Below are 18,896 nucleotides of genomic sequence, written 5' to 3'. Positions count from 1 at the left end.
CGAGTCCCCCAAGTACGAGGCTCCCAAGTACGAGACTCCTAAATACGAGGCTCCTAAATACGAGGCCCCCAAGTACAAGACTCCTAAATACGAAGCCCCCAAGTACGAGACTCCTAAATACGAGGCTCCTAAATACGAGTCCCCCAAGTACGAGGCTCCCAAGTACGAGACTCCTAAATACGAGGCTCCTAAATACGAGGCCCCCAAGTACGAGGCTCCCAAGTACGAGACTCCTAAATACGAGGCTCCTAAATACGAGGCCCCCAAGTACAAGACTCCTAAATACGAAGCCCCCAAGTACGAGACTCCTAAATACGAGGCTCCTAAATACGAGGCTCCTAAATACGAGTCCCCCAAGTACGAGGCTCCCAAGTACGAGACTCCTAAATACGAGGCCCCCAAGTACGAGGCTCCCAAGTACGAGACTCCTAAATACGAGGCTCCTAAATACGAGGCCCCCAAGTACGAGACTCCCAAGTACGAGACTCCTAAATACGAGGCCCCCAAGTACGAGGCTCCCAAGTACGAGACTCCTAAATACGAGGCTCCTAAATACGAGGCCCCCAAGTACGAGGCTCCCAAGTACGAGACTCCTAAATACGAGGCCCCCAAGTACGAGGCTCCCAAGTACGAGACTCCTAAATACGAGGCTCCTAAATACGAGGCCCCCAAGTACGAGACTCCTAAATACGAAGCTCCCAAGTACGAGGCACCTAAATACGAAACTCCCAAATACGAAGAAGTGACATACGTAAGTTTTAATTTAATTAAATGACTCAGATGCCATAAATTTATCGATTGAATTGTCACATTTTCAGGCCCCGCAACCCTACAGCTTCGGATACGATGTCCAGGATAAAGAATCTTACAACGACTTCGAGCACAACGAGAAGGCTGACTACAACGTAGTCAGCGGATCTTACCGCGTTGTTCTCCCCGACAGCCGCATCCAGATCGTCACCTACAAGGCTGACGCCAACGGATACACCGCTGATGTGAAATACGAAGGGGAAGCCAAGTACCCCGAGTACGCTGAGCCCCAATCCAAAGCTGATGCTTCCTACTCCGCTCCATCCTACAAGGCTCCCGAATATAAACAACCGGCCTACGTCGCCCCCGCTTACACCGCGCCATCCTACACTACCCCAGCCTACAAGGAGCCAGTCTACACTACTCCAGCCTACACTACTCCAGCCTACACTACTCCAGCCTACAAAGCCCCTGCGGCCTACCCTAAATATTAGTTCTCATCAATTGCGTTTTCTTAATTCTCAGATTATTATTTAATAAATTCTTCAAACGATTACACGTTATTAAAATATATTATGCAATCTTCGATAAAAAGAACCCAAAAGTTGGTCTTCCACTGGAAATGCAGTTTAATGCTACGACCAAGATTCACTTCTCATTTCTCAACATTCTTCCTTGTTTACAATGAAGTGATCGTAGAAATATACAATGTTAATTGATTGACCAATTGGCAAGTGGTTAGCTAGCCTTTTATCTAGCAAACTCGACCTGCTAGTGCCGAACATACACAGAACCAGTTTTAAAAATCGGGAGTAGGTGACGTGACGATGTCGAAAATCAAAGTCGAATTATTAATTTGTACTTAGCAATCAGTAATTTACGCGTGATGACGTAATCAAATTTTAACTCCTCCCCACGAAAACTAATTGGGTAAAATGGTTCGTTTAATGGAAGCTAGATGTCGCATTGTCGCTAATACCCATTGTTTTCGTCTTCTCATGTCGAAAGCATGTCGAAAGTTCTTGCTGCTTTGTTAGAGTTTTACTTGTGATTTTGGAAAAAATTTAACGCCCATATCAAATGTAAGTTATCATTACTGATTCTAGTTCCTACAAAGCTTATTTTTATACCCATATTGTGTTTCTACTTGAATTCTAGATTGTGTATGCAGGTACTGGACTACCCAACAGCTTTCAACAATGTCAGGTTTTCATCACCATTCCTACAACTAATTGAATGAAATGTTTCCTGTCTGTCTGATCTTCTACTGTGGATTCTACCTTGAAGAATCAGACACTAGAACGAGATGCAGGTTGACATAAAGATTTTTTTTGTTTTGTATCACCTGCTACAGCCAGAAGTGATCACAACTAAGTATAAATGTATGAACAAAGTATGAACAAATTTTACCTTGTACCATTTAGGACTCTGAATTACGTGCCTTCAGCAGTGTGAAAAACAGTGAAATTGCTTTCACACTGCGCTGTTTTTCCTGATTGAAAGCAACATTGCATTAAAAGAGGTAAAGGTTTGCCATTGTTTTCTTTCAAAAACATTTAATACAACTAAATTCTTTCAGTGAGTATTTCAGAAATATGTTGATGGCCACACTGTTAACTTCCACATATTCTTCCATATTCAATTATTTATCGAGCAGCCTTAATATGGGATAAGGGAGCAGGGTCACCTCTCAAAATTACATCTCCCAGAAGTTACCCTAGCCTGTGGTTAAGGTAAGATTTCTGGATCATACAATAGTAGTTGTGGCTGTGTGTAAAGTTTTGTGTGATCAATAACTCAATTTGTTTTGCCAATCGTTGTCGGCTTCTCAAATTTCCCTATCGTCTTTTCCTTTGTGCTTTAGTAATTTAGTTACGTTTATTTCATTTTTTTGCCCCTGGTTTTTCAAAGGCGATTTACAGATAAACTGCTAATCCACCAACAAACTAAGCCAGAGCTAAAGAAACATCGACAACGAAAAGATCAATTTTATTCAGTTCAAATCTTTGATCTCAATTCTCATTGCCAATTGTACCGTTTTTTTTTCCTTCGAGTAAGTTATAAACTAGAATATGGCTTAAAAGCGTTGTGTGTGTGTAAGTCACATCCTCCACTGCCTTTCCATCTCAAAGACATTTAATATATTTATTGATTAAGCTTTGTTTTCTCTGCACGTAGAAGTAAGTTGACAATGACTTCACCGTCCACAAGTCCACTCGATTTCTGAAAATCTTGGAATTTGATTTCCAATGAATAGATCAGATTGCGTAGAATTTAGTTTTATTCCCGCAGCTCCCACAATTGAATAGAATCCCCCCCCCCCGTTGATCGCCAGAAGACCTTTGTATATTTTACCACGATTCGCTTTCCCTGTGCATTTATATTTGTGAATTATTAGGAATTGCCGAATGAGTTAAAAACTGTGCCATTCACCGGTGACTGTAAATTAAATTCTTAAGAAGAAATTAATAACCGATATTTTAAGAAGTTGCGACACAATTTATTGTTATTTATTGTTGATTGTTTTTTGTTATTTTTAATTCAAGGACTGACGTCATATCACCACCAGTTTTGAAGTTTTGGGCTTTAGCTGTTTGTGCTGTGTTGGCGGTTTCTTCGTGACGATGAGATATGCCCAGGTACCCAAAAATTGACTTATTTTTCGTAGATTATTGCTTTGAACTCTGTGTCCGTGTATTAATTCCTAAATCAAGCCCTGTTTGTGAGTCGCATGCGAAGTGTAATTACTTCAACGTTTCTTTTTTCTAAAGCTAAGAGGGCTTCATCATAGCCTTTGGCAATTTTCAGCTGTCAAAATAGTCATTTTCACAGTTACTTTGCGACTTTGCGCATCCATGAAAACATTGAAAGTTACTTTGTGGTAATCTTTGAGTGATTACTGACTATAATTATTCTACCAACAAAGTTCACTTGTTAAATTTTCAATCATTGCCTTTTTGTCTACTTCCGGTTTCTTAATTAGTTAGTAGTTCTGTAAATATTCATGTGACGGCAAAAAGAACCCCTTATTCGTGATCCTCGTCAAATTTGGGGTCAGAATCTTGCCTTAGTATTAAATATCGGAAAATCGTCCAAGTCAAATGACTCAAATATAAATTGATTTTAAGTGAGTTTAAAGCCATAACAGTTCGTTATATTCATTTTTATTTGATGTTTTCATATTGATGTTGTAGACCCATCCCCAGCAACGTCAATCTACAGAAAGAAAAAAGGCCAGTTTCTATGGCCTTCAGACTCGAAGGTCACGGAGATCATTACGTAAAACTGTCAATGCGGTGGTGTAGAGGTTGGGTGAGAACGGGACGTGTTGCTTGCTTATCAAAAAGGTCCAATAGCCGCAAGTCTTTAGAGGTGAGGGTGAGAAAAAGTTGTATAAAAAGAGAGAAAAAAGGTTGAAAGAAATCAGTCTAGTGAGCATCTCCGACAGGGCAACATCAACTGCAGGCACACTGTTTTTCACCAACTGCATTCTTCGTGATACAACCAGTTTTCAATCTTTGGTAAATATTCAGTTTTTCACATGTAGTTGACTAGTTGTAAATCGTTCCACTTTTTTCTGTAAGTTAATACGCCAATACCATAACAGCATATTAATGTTTCAATTGTTTAATTGCCTAATTAATCATGGCGTCGTGCTGCTGTTACTACGTTTACTAGTCGTCACTCGTCACCAACTGCATTCTTCTTTGTATTACCATCAGTTTACAATCATGGGTAAAAATGTGTTGTTACGTGGGGTTTTGAGTCAGACTTGTGAATCAGCTCTACTTTTTTTTTATTTGTTAAATGCCAGATATTATTTCATATTAATGATCAAAATATTTATTGTCAAGGAAACTATGGCGACGTCGCTGTCGTGCTCCTGTAGGTTGTTGTATCGTTCATGGCTGGGTTCAACCCAGTCGTTGATCACTGGTGTACCGCTGTCTCCTCTGTGGCAGATACCAAAGCACAACGCTTCCGTCTTACTACACGACAACATACGCAACGACCAGTTACTACACCGAAGGCCTCTGAGTACTACAACACCAAGGCTCCAGTTTATTACACCAAAACTTTGGCTGTCCCGACCTACTACATCGAAGCCCCGAAGTATTATTCTTCCCCGAGCTACAAAACCAAAGCGTCAAGTACTACACCGAGGCTCGCAAGTACAACTCTGCTCCAGCTTATTACACCACATGAACGGTCGAATACTACACAGAAGCCACCAGTTTGAAATTATGGGTAAATATTCTGTTACATTTTACCGCTATAAATATGCCAGTTATTGAATATCTAAATTATTTAGTGTGTAGTTGTATAAATGGAGAGAAAAGGCGAAAGAAATCAGTTGAGTGAGCATCTCCGGCATGGCATTAGATATTGCAGTGCACTATTTGTCACCAACTGCAAAATGGCGTATTACCAGTTGGCAACCATGGGTAAATATTCTGTTGTTACATGAATTGTGAATTAATGTTTTTTTGTTAATGTCGGTTATTATTGTAATTTTATTTGTTGTCTAGTAAACTGTGGCGTCATGCTGCTGTTGGGTGTTGTATCGTTGATGGCTGGATCGACCACTGCTGTACCGAGTTCTTCTCGGTATGGAAGTTACCAAAGCACAACGCTGCCGTCTAATTGCACGACAACATACGCAACGGCCAGTTACTACACCGAGGTCCCTGAGTACTACACCACCAAGGCTCCAGAGTATTACACCACATATTAGATTGCTCTGATCTACTACACCAAAACGCCGGAGTACTATACCGAGGCTCCCCATTACTACACCAAACAGACACCAAAGTACTTCACATCCAGATAGCATGGGTAAATATTCTGTTACATGGAGTTTTAAATAAGCCAGTTATTGAATATTCAATTTATTTATTGCCTAATCGTATAAGAGGAGAGTAAAGGCGAAAGAAATCAGCAGTCGAGTGATCATCGGGTGGCCCCTGATTACTGCACCACTAAGGCACCGAAGTACTACACAACCACGTATGCTGCAGTAGCTTACTACACAGAGGCTCCCTAGTACTACACCACTAGAACTCGTGGGTAAATGTTTTGTTACATGGAATTTTAATATAACTAAATTTTGTTTTGTCTAGTCTTATAATAGGAGAGGAAAGACTATATCTCCGACATCTCATTATGGAAGTTACAGAGCACAACGCCGCCGTCTAAGTGCACGACAACATACGCAAAGGCCAGTTACTACACCGAGCCCCATAGAGTACTACATCACCAAGGCACCACAATATTACACCACATTTTAGGTTGCTCTGATCTACTACACTAAAACGCCTGAGTACTGTACCGAGGCTCCCTATTACTACAACAAGACACCAGAGTACTTCACATCTAGATACCATGGGTAAATTTTCTGTAACATGGAGTTTTAAATACGCCAGTAATTGAATATCCAAATTATTTATTTCCTAGTCGCATAAAAGGAGAGTAAAGGCATAAGAAATCAGCATTTGAGTGATCATCGAGTGGCCCCTGATTACTACACCACTCAGGCACCGGAGTACTACACAACTACGTATGCTGCTGCTAACCGATGCGGTGTTGTATCGTTGATGGCGGTTGCCAAAGCACAACGCTATCGTCTTACTACAAAACAACATACGCAATGGCCAGTTACTACACCGAGGCACCTGAGTACTACACCATCAAGTCTCCAGATAATTACACCAAAACTTCGGCTGACCTGAGCTACTACACCGAAGCCCCAAAGTATTATTCACCCCCGAGCTAGAATACCAAAGCATTGAGTACTTCACCGAGACACCCGAGTACTTCACCACCAAGGAACCGGAGTGTTTTGTAACTACATATGCTGCGCCAGCTTCTTACAACGAAGCTCGCAAGTACAACTCTGCTCCAGCTACTACACCGAGGCTCCAGCTTATTACACCACATAAACGGTCGAATACTACACAGAAGCTACCAATTTGCAATCATGGGTAAATATTCTGTTACATTGAGTTATAAATATGACAGTTATTATTGGAAATTAACGTTAAATTTTATATTTAGCAAACTATGGTGTCGTGCTGCTGTTGGGTGTTGTATCGTTGATGGCTGAATCGATCACTGTTGTCTGATGTCTCCTGGGTATGGCGGGTATCAAACCGGAACGCTGTCGCCTAACTACACGACAACATTCGCAACGACCAGTTACTACACCGATGCCCGTGAGTACTACACCACCAAGGCTCCAGATTATTACACCAAAACTTCGGCTGTCCCGACCTACTCCACTGAAGCCCGAAGTATTATTCTTCCACGAGCTACACCACCAAGGCACCGGAGTAATACTGCGTATGCTGCTCCAACCTACTGCACCGAGGCTCCTGGCTCCCAAGTACTACACAACCAATGCATTGGAGTATTATCAACTACGTATAATGCGCCAGCTTACTACACCGAGGTTTCAGCTTATTGTACTACAAAAACGGTCGATTACTACAGAGAAGGGCGAAAATACTACTCTGCCCCTTGCCACACAACCACAACTGAGGTGGCCAAGTATTACGTAGCCCTAACTTTCTTCACAACCACTGCCTTCGTATTACGTTGGACCGAATACTACACTGAAGCTCCAGCTTACTACACCACAACCTACGCTACACTCAGCTACCACTCCGAAGCTCCAAAGTATTACTCTGCCCCGAGTTACTACACCACTAAGGCATCTGACTATTAAACCACGACCTACTCTTCTCCAGATTACTACATGGAGGCCTCTAAATGCTAGAGCCGAAATTGTTTCATACATATGTGTTACTTGTCACTGGAAATTGTCGTTGATCTTGAATGAGAAAATAAATTTGAATGCGGGTAATCATTTTGTAACTTCAAGCCTTTTGACATTGGGAAATGTTCCTTTTTTTTTAATCTTGCCTATTTCACATGTCAGAGTTGACTCTGTACTTTAGTCACTTTGCACAAGGACACCCTGGTTTTTCTTACTCTTCTATTGAAAAGGAAATCCTGAGACATCACTTGTATAATACTGGAGTATATGTGTATGACTGAAACTCTGAACATTACTTGGTTCATTGTGTCTTAGTTAATATATAACAAACACATGAAAGGAATTGCTTTAATGTCCCACCTCCACCCACAATTCCACCACATTTTACAGTCACATACACATATACATACACACATACACTTAAGTTAACCCGTTGGCTACCACGCCATACAACCAGTAGGTTGTACTATCTACTATTCTACGCGCCACGTCTGAAGGATCCATGGCCAAGGTGGGACTTGCCATTGCTGACAAGTCCGGGCTGACAAGAGGGAAGTCCCTATGGTGCATTGCCTAACAGGGCCTTTCGGCGCGGCCAATGCTAAGGAGCTAGGGGAGAACAAAGGCGTGGCAGACAACGGGTTAACTAACACAAACGAAAACATATTAGTTATTACCAACAACAAATGATGATCCGCGCTGACATTTTGGAGATACCGGCGAAGTTTTGGTGTCAATCTTCTCGACGTGCATTACCTGAATAAAGAGAAAACAATTCTTATTTAGTGACATGCCAATAAAAGTTACATAATACAGATAGAAACAATAATCAAGTTTTTCAGCTCAAAGATTTAAAGATGCAATTTTTTTAACTTAAAATCGAGCTTGCAATATTGAAAAGTGTAAACAGAACAAAGTTCACTTGCTAGTCTTTAAATAAAATTCCGGAAGTATACCGGAAGTAACCACAGCGCCTCAACCATTAAGCTGTGGTCAAAATAAACCACATATTCGTGATCCCCATGAAATTTGGGGTCGATTAGGTGTGATTTAAACGAAATCCAAAATTTGGCCAAAATCGAGAATTTTCCTGAACTATAGTTCAGGAAAATTTTTGAAACCGGAAGTACGAATACGTAAAAAACAAAACATGAACTTTACCACAAATTTGACGAGGATCACGAATATGTGGTTCTTTCGTACGTCAGATGAATATTTACTAAACTACAGACTGAAATGAGTAAACCGGAAGTAGAAATAAAAAATCAAATATCGAAAATCTAACAAGTGAGCTTTGTTGGGGGAATAGTTACGGTTAGTTATCACTAAATATTTCAACAAAATAACTGCCAATAAATGTTTAAAGAGATGTGCAAAGTAACTGAAACTGACTGTTTTGACAAATGCAAATTTTCAAAAAGCCATCTAGCGTTAGAAAAAAGAAACGTCAAAGTAAAACTTTGTTTGTACGTAAGAAGGGCCTGATTTTTGAATTATTACACAGACACAGACTTTAACCGTTTAACGCAACTAGACTATTGGTAGAAAACCTTAGAATATAAGTCAATTGTTGGGTACCTATGCATAATCCCGTGGTGAGTAACTGCAGGTGTGGAACAGCAAAGGGCAGCGACCACTGAAGTGTTCCAACTTCCAACTCGACGGTGAAGACAAGTTGTAGCAGCAAATTGGCAAAAGCAGTGAAGCTAGATGAGCGTACGTCGGGAAGATAAGGATGGAGCAGAACGTTGCTGGATGTCCCTCTTCCTTCATGGACAAAGGTCAGCATTGGCTTAAGGATCTATTATGTGCTATGTAAAAAAAAAATGTATTGCATTAATGGATTGAAAATATAACAGTTAATACTTAATAAAGCATTTCAATCTTTACCTGTACTAAGAAGCACACTGAAGTTTCCATGATAAAAAACCGCAAAAAAGGAAATCACAGCAACCAACAGCCTTACTCCTTAGGTTGAGGTAAATTTCCTGATGCTAAAGAAAGTGTCATGAAGTATTGCAGTAGCGTGGTGATAGGTTATATTGATGCTTACCTTGATCATATGGGTGAATGGTGCTGAATTTGGCATTTGACGTGGTGTGGTTGGTGTGGTAGCAGTAATGGGGAAATACCTTGTCTCCACACATTTGTATTCCACGATATGTGAGCTTCACACATGAGTTTTAGGCTTTTGACAGCATGATGGGCCTATTGGATGGAAATGCCGCTAAGTCATCTTGTTGGAATGACTGACAGTATCCACATCTAGAATTTCAAAGAAATAAGTTGTTACAGTATAAAAATAAGGAAACTAAGTCAAGATAAACCTACATAATTTGCGAAGTTCAATTTGGTATTTGAAATCACATGAATATAAGTATAAATTAGCAACAAATTGTTTCGCCTCGTTTCACGAATCACGATAAGAGAACAACAATGGCGACACTGGCGACATCTAGTAATGAGTTTGAAATCTTAAGTCAGTTGCACAGTCACAGCTGGTCGCAGACATGACAGTCGTTCGTTACTGTCCTAAGTTACTTCAAATTTCAGAACAAATTAAAAATTTAAACGGAGATGGGATAATAAGTTAACTGTTTTTAGGTAATAGATCACACAATCTTTAGCTAATGATTCTTACTGCATTCTTGACTTGTTTTCAGATAATTACAGGTCTGGCCAACTAGTTGCTCGTGACAATAGAAATAAAATGTTCTAATCCAACAACGCTACCTATGTCTTTTGAAGCTAAATAAGTTCTGTTGCAAGGTAGTTATTTTACAAGTTTTTTAAATTACTGTGTTCTTTAAGGTTTACATTGTTCACATTCACTTTTCCTTGTCAAGATTTTGTAAATCTTCAAGATGTTGTTGCCTTCGCCAGATCCAATTCTTTGCTGCTATCTATTTTGCAGACAACAGCAAGAAATTTCTGCCACTCATGATTTGATCACCAATTAGTTCAAATTTAGGACAATGTGAGATTTGTAAGTTTGTAAGTATTGTAAGATGATTTGAGTCCGGTATTGTTTTCTGTCACTACAATATGGTTTGAAAATTATATCTAATTATATTCTCCTTTCAGGTTAATCCCCCTCCACTGTGATAGTTGCTTTGAAACTGACGAGAGATTGCTGGAATTGAAGACTGATTGCAATTTGTGTAAATTTTGATAAATTACAAGTGCATGTCTGGGCTCCCTTCATTTCTGTGGCCCCGTTTCCCTAACTAACTTCAACTAACACCTGCCGGTGGTCACTCACCTGCTGTGATAACCAGGAAGAGGAAATTCGTAGGAAATTAATGGTAATTTTCTAAAAAAATTTTAAGTGTGATACAATTATGTTTGCTAAATGATGGATTTTGTAATAGTTTAGGATTGTGTAAGTATTTTATTTATTTAATTACGTTTTGAAAAGGCATTTTGTGGGCTTCATTTATTTGTTAACTTATTTAATTGCGCGGATATTTCGTTATCGAATAAATGACTTATTATTGCGGCAAATTTTATTACATACATCAAAATGCTCAAATGGTTTCTTACCATTAACATGTAATTTTATCTCACATTCCCAGTTTCCCACCTACCACATATTCTAGGTTATTACGCGCAAGATCAAGTAATTTTTTAAGCGTAACTTAGTTTATTACACCCATTATCATATAGATAAGTGCTTCATACGAACTTGTCTCATATTAACATGTCGCAATAATTTTCCATTCTCATTTGAACTAACCCATAATAAATTCTACCGAGAAGACGCGAATGTAACAAACAAAACAAACATCTTGCTCAAATCACTTGCATAGCGACACATAGAGAACACACTTAATGAGAACACGAAACAAAAACGGAAAGATAACCACCATCGTAAAATCGATTTTGTCTAAGTACTTCTTAAACCAGGGAATAGGCAGGCATCAACATCAGCACATCGGACTGCGACACCACAGGCGATTTTAGTCATACCTCAAACAAACAAACAGTGGGAAAAACTATGAACAAATCAGACATAAAGCAAAAACAACTAACAAGCTGCTGTAAATGTGCAAATAAGGCAGCTTTCCCAATTTATGCAGTTAGCAAGGTGGCAAGTAAAAATGATCTGCATAAAACAGCAAACAGCCAAACAGCTTCCATTTAACCGGGCTGACAATTCCTATCAAAGAAAATACATAAGGCATACATATTTGTAAAAGAAAAACCAGCACAGGGAAAATTTAGATACTTTTGGCACTTCTGCACATGGTATTATAATTTGATTGAATCAAGAGTAGTTAGGTGATCCCGAACAATGAATGGAATCTGTTTTAGAGACTGACTTATTTAACAAACATTAATTACCTTAGTAAAACTAATAATCTTATACTGAAGATCAATGTTATTAAAGAATTACCGTTTGTGGAGAATTCCGGTAGCAAGTGCCTTTGATTGATAGCTAAATGTGACCATGTGCTGTGTTCTCAAAAGACAAGACAAGATTCACGCTATGATTAAGAAATCAAGGATTAACAATGATTATAAAAAAGTTATCATAACAAACAAGAGTTGAGTACCTTTGCACAAAGCAACTGCTGTACTTTGAAGAATGTTGCACTTAGTCGTAACTTTCTGGCTATTAGAACGGTGCTGGACTTGACACTATTTTGAAAATAATGAGTGAAACAAACATACATTGAAAAAGAATATGGTCAGAGATTTCGTAAATATTGGCATGTTTAATCGACAAAAAAAAAGAAAAAAGATAATACCCTCTTGGCAAAAGTGTGTTAGTTCAATGAAGCAATCACGAAGAACCTTCCACTGACTGACGAAATCGTTCGCCTTTGGCTTAAGGTTAATGGACAGGACATAAACTTCAATTAAGCAATCAAAGCGTTGTCGATCAATTTATGCCATAAAAAAAAAATGAAGCACCCGTTGCTCTTTGCTCCGACTCTAAACCACTTCATTCGCTGTGCTGTCACTTGTTGAGCTGACTGACACACTTGATAAGCGTGATAAAACAGTAAAATAGTTAACTATACCTGGTATCTGAGACAAGATTCCTTCCTATGAAACAGGACCCGTCCACACTAACGGTCCCACAGTCGATATACCCAATATCTAAAGTATACTGGTGGGCCCATCAGGAACGGACTGAAATAAAAATCGATAATACAATTAGACATTTGCAGGATATTATTTACATCATGTCAACCATTCTAAACTCCTGGCGGTTAACCTCCTGAATGGCAATTCATTCTCAAACTTATTTTCCTATTTAGGTACTAGTCAAAAGCGGGAAATAACCCAGGAGTCGTTAGCGAAAAAAATGAAATAAAATTTTAAAAAAAGTGTTGGCATTAATCAGCTGGTGCTCGGGGAGGTCTTCATCTCGAGGTAATTTTGCTACGTGACTTTTCACATGTAACCACCTTTTGTACGCACCGAAATAGAGACAGAACGGGGATTTCATGCGTTGAGTGCACATGATTCAAATGAGCTTTGATAAGGAAATTTTATTTTTCGAGATCGAGATCGAGCCATGACTCATTAAAGTATAGTTCACGGTCGTGCAGTCATCCGCCGAGCCGGGAACGTGTTTGTTTCCACCCAGAGGCTAAATGTTGCACAGGTATTCTTTCAAATTGGGCAAACGCTCTTCAAGGAAGCGGTATTCAAATACTGTAGCTAACATTGCAATTATTTCACGCAGGGCGAAATTGAGACGCAAACATTCCCCCCCCCCCTTACTTGCACCAATTTAAATAGAAAAAAAATAACAACACACACTCGCGGTAACTAATTAAACTTTTGGGGCGGCAAGAAACTAACAAAGATGTCGGAGATCTGAACAAACGAAAGGAAAAATTGATTGAACCCCCACACCCCTTGGAGCCAAGTTGGCATTCGATCCACCTGTTGCATGCCATTGAGAGCCAGAAGCAAAGGATTCATCAATTGTGAAATAAAAGAGCAATTGAATGTTTGGTGTAATTTAGAAGAAAATACAAGTCCCTACTGCAGGGAAGAAAAGGGAAACCGATAACCTGTTCTGTGGGCGGTAATGGGAAAGAACGTAAACAAATGTACCGTATATAAAGGTAAATAATATCTCTATCTAATCAAATCCTAGCAAATAAGAGAGGCGGCAAGGTTTGCTTTCCCTGCCTGAATGAAACAAATTTGATAACAAACGCTATCAACTAGATCATTTTGACCCAGTAGTAGTAAGAGAAAGATAAGTTAAGAATGAAAATGGCCTTACCTTCGAATGAAGCTCTCCCTCCCTTTGTCCAAGATTTCAGGCGATGGTAATTTGGCCGCTGACGCTTGTAGTTGCAGTAACCTTACGGGAAAGAACGAAGAGCGGCAAAGCTATAAAGGAAATAACAAAAAGTTAGATTGGATCACTTGAAAAATAAAACCACTCGCGTCATTGCGTGATCACTAGCGCGGCTGCAGCCGCTGACGGTGGTCCCACTTTGGCACTGATTTCAAAACAAACTCAAATTCACTTTGAAACTGAGGGAAGTCTGGCAGTCTGACATCCTGTCACAACTACAGCGCGAATTTCAAACTCGTAAAGAAAACAAAATTCAACGATTTAATTGCGTTCAATTTCATATTCCTGCAACTTGATTTTCTATCCAGAATACACCACAGAAGAAAAAAATGTGCCTGACGGAGCACGAGACCCGGTAGCTTAGTCCATTTCAATTGCAACGATTGGATTTCAAGAGACGATTGGATAATTGAATTTGAATTTACGAAACCCAGCGCCTGCAGCACTTGCGTCGATTTAAAAAGATGACGCAAAAACGGTGACCAAATCGCACATCGAAAACATTGCCACGGCTTAACTTCAATCGTACCTAAAAGGAAAATCAATTAAAAGACATCAATTAAATTAAAACTTAAATTTAATTCTGAATTGATAAAAATTTCCTTCCATTTAAAGCAAATTGCGTGTGGATCAATTTGCGAGTTTTTAAATGGACAATTTCATCAGTTCGTTCAGATAGCACGTAAATGGAATATTGCATGTGTCGTGACACATTTGCGTAACCTGTCTTCCAGCTGATTTTAATTATCGAATAAACCATGGCATAACCCGCACTATATAAAGAAGACCATCTCCTCAGTTGTTCATCAATCCTCGTCAATCAACAAACCATGGAGCACTCGGTAAGTCAATTTAGATTGTTACAAGTTAACTGTTCGTACGCGTCAGTGCTGTTCCACCTGTATTTCTTACTGAACCAAACATTTAGATTATTGTAGTCTTTGTGCCTTTGATGGCCTACGTTTTGTTGGCCTCTGCTCAGCTACCGACCGGTTTGAACAAAGGTAATCCTTCCTCCGTAAAGGAGGAGGCCCAACCCCAGACGATCTCGGAAATCATTCAAATCATGAGCAATCAGAGGCAGTTTTCTGTCCAAGACGTTCAGATTACATTAAACACGTTAGGATCTCTCTGGACAGCATTCGTGGGGGCGATGTTGGGTAAGAAGCAAATAAACAACAAATTTAACCCGAAATGCAGCAGATAAATCGCGATCTCAACTCTTTACAGACGCGAAAGTCGATTTGGCTCGGGCGCACACCGAGATTGGAATCATCAAAAAGCAGTTGGCCAATGTTACAACTACAGTTGAAAATTTGCGAAAACAGATCAATGGCACGACAAACAATTCTCCATAAAAATTAACTCGCGTTATTCTGAATTTTTGATTTATTTGGCTAGTGGCTGTCGCTCCTAGCATCGGTCGAACGTTGACTACCTAGTTGGAACTTTTCATTACATCGCACATGAAGGTGTAATTGTGTAATTTCTGTTAAATCTTCTGATTGGGAATAAAAAAAACAAGTTGGGCAATACTGAAGAGCTCTAGGTAAAGTAATTCGATTGACTCAATTACACGATTCGTGAGAGTAGACCTGAAAAATTGCACCTGTCTATTCTCTTACCAACTTTCCTACGCTTGCTGATCTATTACACAGAACTACTAGTACAATGTTAGCTATTGGCTTTGAAGCGAAATCTACCAATAGTCCTGTTCACTTGGCATCCATCATCTGGAAATAATTCATGGAAATGCAAAGCTCTTGCAGGATACCTAAACACGAGGCCATATTCACGCGATTTAAGAATTACCTGTCAACGACCCAAACAGCAACTGACATTTTCGTGGAGCCCACGACAGCGTTCCTAAATAAACAATCTGATACCTATGCCTAAACTGAAGTACTACCATTTGTGGTCAACCGCTTTGCTCCGTGATGATGATGGCCTATAAACTCCTGACGAATCCAACCGTCCCATCCTGGGTCAAACAAATGAGAATTTGAATTAAAGACTCTCAAAACGACATGGGAAATGGTGAACATCAGTCTGTTTGGTTGGCAACCATTTAAACCGACGTTTACGTCTAGCAAAGGAATTGAAAGCCAGCAACAAAATAATGTTATTAGACATTTGCTCTGATGTCGTTCACATTGGTCACCACAACAAACGATTTGCTTTGTCACGGGCGTGGGCATAGCAACGGCAAGATCAACTACAAGATAGCGGAAATCTTAGAGACATTTTAATATAGGCATACTCCGAACATTTCCACCATTGTCTTCTGGGACACGTTCACTACAGGTTCTGCTCAAATAGATCACTCGGTAACGACTTTTCGTTTGGGCAATCACTTTGGAAAGTGGCGTCTAGTCATGTCAGCTTGAATGATTGGAGACCAACCCAACAGAGATTTGAGCAAAACGAATATTTCTTTTTTTCTTTTCAAAAACTGAAAACGTTTCCTATCAAATTCAACCTACTGGCTCACTATGTCTTATTTAGTTTTACCTTTCTTTTTATTGTTCATTTGGTTCACCATTTCTATTCGCGACTCCTACTCGACGCCAAATCCGCTGAATGGCCAACACCTCCGCGTCATCTGGGTAATAAAACATAAATATCAATTAGCATGTTATAATTACGGCATTAAAATTCAATTAATCGGCAATTACACCTAATTACAGACACGTTGGAGTGGAAATCCAAAAGGTCTACTCGGACCGCTCAAAGGAGGGGTAATCCTCGAATTCTTAGCGACCCGTTTAAATTTCACGTAACATATTGGAACAAAATTTTCATTTCGATCTGGCTTCTTAACTCAACATTTATTTCATCCTCCTACCAGGTACGAAATGGTTAGAGTGACGGGATACAGAGCGGAGCCATCAGAAAATGGACCAGGACTGTTTAACTACTTATGGGATCAAGTTGAGTCGGTTTCAAATTTCTTTCGACACAACTTAAAAATTGTTTGAATTATCAATTATCATAGCAATGCGAATTGCTGGTCAACGATCTGATTCCGACATTCCAGCGCAATAAAGTGGTCGATTTCACACTACCTTGGGCTTACGATCACATCAAATTCCTCATTCCCGTCACTGATGATTCGGCCAACATCAACGCCGTCGTCAAACCATTTCAATGGCCGGTTCGTAATCCCGAGTTAGTTAATATTCTTTTTCGTGTTCAACAGCGTCCACTCTTTAATCAACAGATTTGGCTGGGAGTAGGAATATCAATCGTTTGCGTCATCGCAGTTTTAGATTTAATCCAGCGCTACTTGGAATCTGCTTCCGGGACAGGATTTGAACCTAACAATAAACCACAGACTGGAGGGTTGACGAACGATGGGCAACTTCGTGGAACGAAAACAAAAACCGAAAAACCATATCTCTACGTTGTTGGCAATTTAGTATCACAAGGTTTTTCGATCTTACAAGTTTTTTTGAGTGAATAACAGGGAGACAAAAGTCAAATTGTTATTATAATTAGGCGGTGCCTGTCCATCGAAACGACTACCTTATCGACTAGTCGCTGGCGTTTGGTGCCTGGCCGCTTTCATCTTCGTCCAGGCCTACACGTCCACTCTCTTCACTTACGTCGTGACGCCAATCAATCACCCACTAATCAATTCCGTCTACGACATAATTAACAATAACGACATCAATTTACTTGTCAAAGAAGAGGGAATTGAAAATATTTTACGATCGGTAAGTTAAAAGCCACATGGAATTCCAACAGCACCTGAATATAAACTAAAATTTCTTATTTGTAACATGCCACAGGCCATTAATGAGACGGGACTATACAGGGCATTACGAGCTAAACTTGATTCCTTTCCAAATTCTCGATGCAAGGTGGTATCGGACTGCATCAGTTTGATGACACCGAAATCAAGAAATGTTTATGTCGATGTAAAATGTGCTCATCAATTTGATCATTGATGCAAGAATTTCTAATTTAAATTGATTAAACCAGGCAATTATTTACCTAAAGGATGCAATCAGAAGTGATTATCGAAAAACTGGGAAATGCAACTTTGAATTAGCAAAAGAAGAATTCATCGGAATCATGACATCCTTTACTCTCCCGAAAAACAGTCCCTACACTCAAACTATAAGCCGAGGGTAAGCAAGTGCTGCAGTTCAACGTCTTTTCCCTTTTCTTAACTGCTTGTATTTTACTCGACCAAATCAAACAGAATATTGGATCTGCACCAGATTGGATTGGTCGACTATTGGGACACATGGTTCCGCCCAATGCCTCCGCAATGTGACGGAAAACCCAAAAATAGTGAAAAAGGAAATAAACTTGCGCCGCTTTCCCTGAACAATTTGACCGGCGCATTTATAGTTTTATTGGTTGGATTGAGCCTTTCCCTTCTAACCTTTCTCTGCGAAAACATTCATTTCCGTAAATGAGCGTCGCACCGCACCCGCACAAGTAACGCAAGAACCCGCGCCCATAATCAAACGTTTTCAGATGCATTAAACAATAGCCACTAACTAATTATCTGAACAACTTAGATATTTCCTTTATTACTGCGGCCGTTACTTTTAACTAGAACTCGCACATCCGCATTCCGCCTCTTATATGTAGAAGCAATGTGATGACGGACCTTAAACAAATACAAAATATTACTCAAGTGTAAACATGTGCTCAAAATATTATCTAATCAAATCTTAGCAAATCAAAGAGGCGGCAAGGTTTGTTTCCCCTGTCTGAGTGAAACAAATGATCTGAGAGAAAGATAACTTAAGAATGACAATGGCCTTACCTTCGAATGAAGCTCTCCCTCCCTTTGTCTAAGATTTCTAGTGATGGCAATTTAGCCGCTGACGCTTCTAGTTGCAGTAAACTTATGGGAAAGAACGAAGAGCGGATCTATTGGAAATAAAAAAAAATTACATTAGATTCGTAAAATGAAATACAACCACAAAAAAGGAATAGATAACGTTAATTTCAAAAATATCAATGGGAAATTTTAAACCCTTTTTTTTTCATCAGAATGAAGGATTCCAGCTGAACCCAAATATG

General features: G+C 39.6%; 2 protein-coding genes and 4 long non-coding RNA genes across 11 annotated transcripts; 5 read left to right on the top strand and 1 right to left on the bottom strand.

Annotated features, from left to right (window-relative positions):
• Positions 1-289: 289 nt before the first annotated feature.
• LOC124196970 (repetitive proline-rich cell wall protein 1-like) lies at positions 290-1,304 on the top strand (the record flags this gene model as incomplete). Its single annotated transcript, XM_046592221.1, has 2 exons — positions 290-751; positions 819-1,304. Coding segments are annotated over 2 exons (888 nt in total), but the record flags the coding sequence as incomplete, so codon positions are not given.
• Positions 1,305-1,724: 420 nt separating this feature from the next.
• Positions 1,725-3,858, top strand: LOC124196969. The gene is made up of 5 exons (XR_006875903.1): positions 1,725-1,832; positions 1,909-2,062; positions 2,175-2,272; positions 2,330-2,483; positions 3,297-3,858. It is a non-coding gene; the product is annotated as an uncharacterized LOC124196969 (long non-coding RNA).
• Positions 3,859-4,389: 531 nt separating this feature from the next.
• LOC124196968 lies at positions 4,390-7,612 on the top strand. The gene is made up of 8 exons (XR_006875902.1): positions 4,390-4,485; positions 4,605-4,998; positions 5,063-5,195; positions 5,280-5,586; positions 5,664-5,817; positions 5,871-6,136; positions 6,205-6,731; positions 6,805-7,612. It is a non-coding gene; the product is annotated as an uncharacterized LOC124196968 (long non-coding RNA).
• Positions 7,613-9,976: 2,364 nt separating this feature from the next.
• LOC124196966 lies at positions 9,977-11,022 on the top strand. Of its 3 annotated transcripts, XR_006875897.1 has the most exons (5): positions 9,977-10,129; positions 10,189-10,294; positions 10,372-10,519; positions 10,610-10,830; positions 10,897-11,022. It is a non-coding gene; the product is annotated as an uncharacterized LOC124196966 (long non-coding RNA). The 3 variants fall into 3 exon arrangements; XR_006875895.1 differs by lacking the exon at positions 10,897-11,022 and having other exon boundaries at positions 10,372-10,511; positions 10,610-10,878; XR_006875896.1 differs by lacking the exon at positions 10,897-11,022 and having other exon boundaries at positions 10,610-10,878.
• LOC124196967 lies at positions 11,013-18,720 on the bottom strand. Of its 4 annotated transcripts, XR_006875900.1 has the most exons (8): positions 17,679-17,949; positions 17,565-17,603; positions 16,919-17,496; positions 16,365-16,455; positions 13,776-15,834; positions 12,082-12,166; positions 11,922-12,012; positions 11,020-11,684 (listed from the first exon to the last, which is right to left on the bottom strand). It is a non-coding gene; the product is annotated as an uncharacterized LOC124196967 (long non-coding RNA). The 4 variants fall into 4 exon arrangements; XR_006875898.1 differs by lacking the exons at positions 16,919-17,496; positions 17,565-17,603; positions 17,679-17,949 and adding an exon at positions 18,637-18,718 and having other exon boundaries at positions 11,034-11,684; XR_006875901.1 differs by lacking the exons at positions 16,919-17,496; positions 17,565-17,603; positions 17,679-17,949 and adding an exon at positions 18,637-18,720 and having other exon boundaries at positions 11,079-11,684; positions 13,776-13,885.
• On the top strand, positions 16,076-18,511 carry LOC124196965 (glutamate receptor 2.8-like). The gene is made up of 9 exons (XM_046592220.1): positions 16,076-16,459; positions 16,541-16,629; positions 16,702-16,783; positions 16,849-17,007; positions 17,074-17,281; positions 17,352-17,569; positions 17,645-17,773; positions 17,838-17,986; positions 18,061-18,511. The coding sequence occupies exons 1-9, from the start codon at positions 16,346-16,348 to the stop codon at positions 18,278-18,280; spliced, it is 1,368 nt and encodes a 455-aa protein (XP_046448176.1). The 5' UTR covers positions 16,076-16,345; the 3' UTR covers positions 18,281-18,511.
• Positions 18,721-18,896: the final 176 nt, after the last annotated feature.

The sequence above is a fragment of the Daphnia pulex genome, chromosome 7 (assembly GCF_021134715.1).
Source record: "Daphnia pulex isolate KAP4 chromosome 7, ASM2113471v1".
NCBI classification, from domain to species: Eukaryota; Metazoa; Arthropoda; class Branchiopoda; order Diplostraca; family Daphniidae; genus Daphnia; species Daphnia pulex.
This window is presented reverse-complemented; position numbering and strand designations above follow the sequence as displayed.

What these genes read in the sequence shown, in the direction of transcription:
- LOC124196965 (XM_046592220.1), top strand. Translation starts at nt 16,346, where the DNA reads ATGTCTTATTTAGTTTTACCTTTCTTTTTATTGTTCATTTGGTTCACC. An exon ending in TCAAACCATTTCAATGGCCG is followed by an intron (nt 17,008 to 17,073) that starts GTTCGTAATCCC and finishes TTTAATCAACAG; the next exon opens with ATTTGGCTGGGAGTAGGAAT. An exon ending in CAAGAAATGTTTATGTCGAT is followed by an intron (nt 17,774 to 17,837) that starts GTAAAATGTGCT and finishes TGATTAAACCAG; the next exon opens with GCAATTATTTACCTAAAGGA.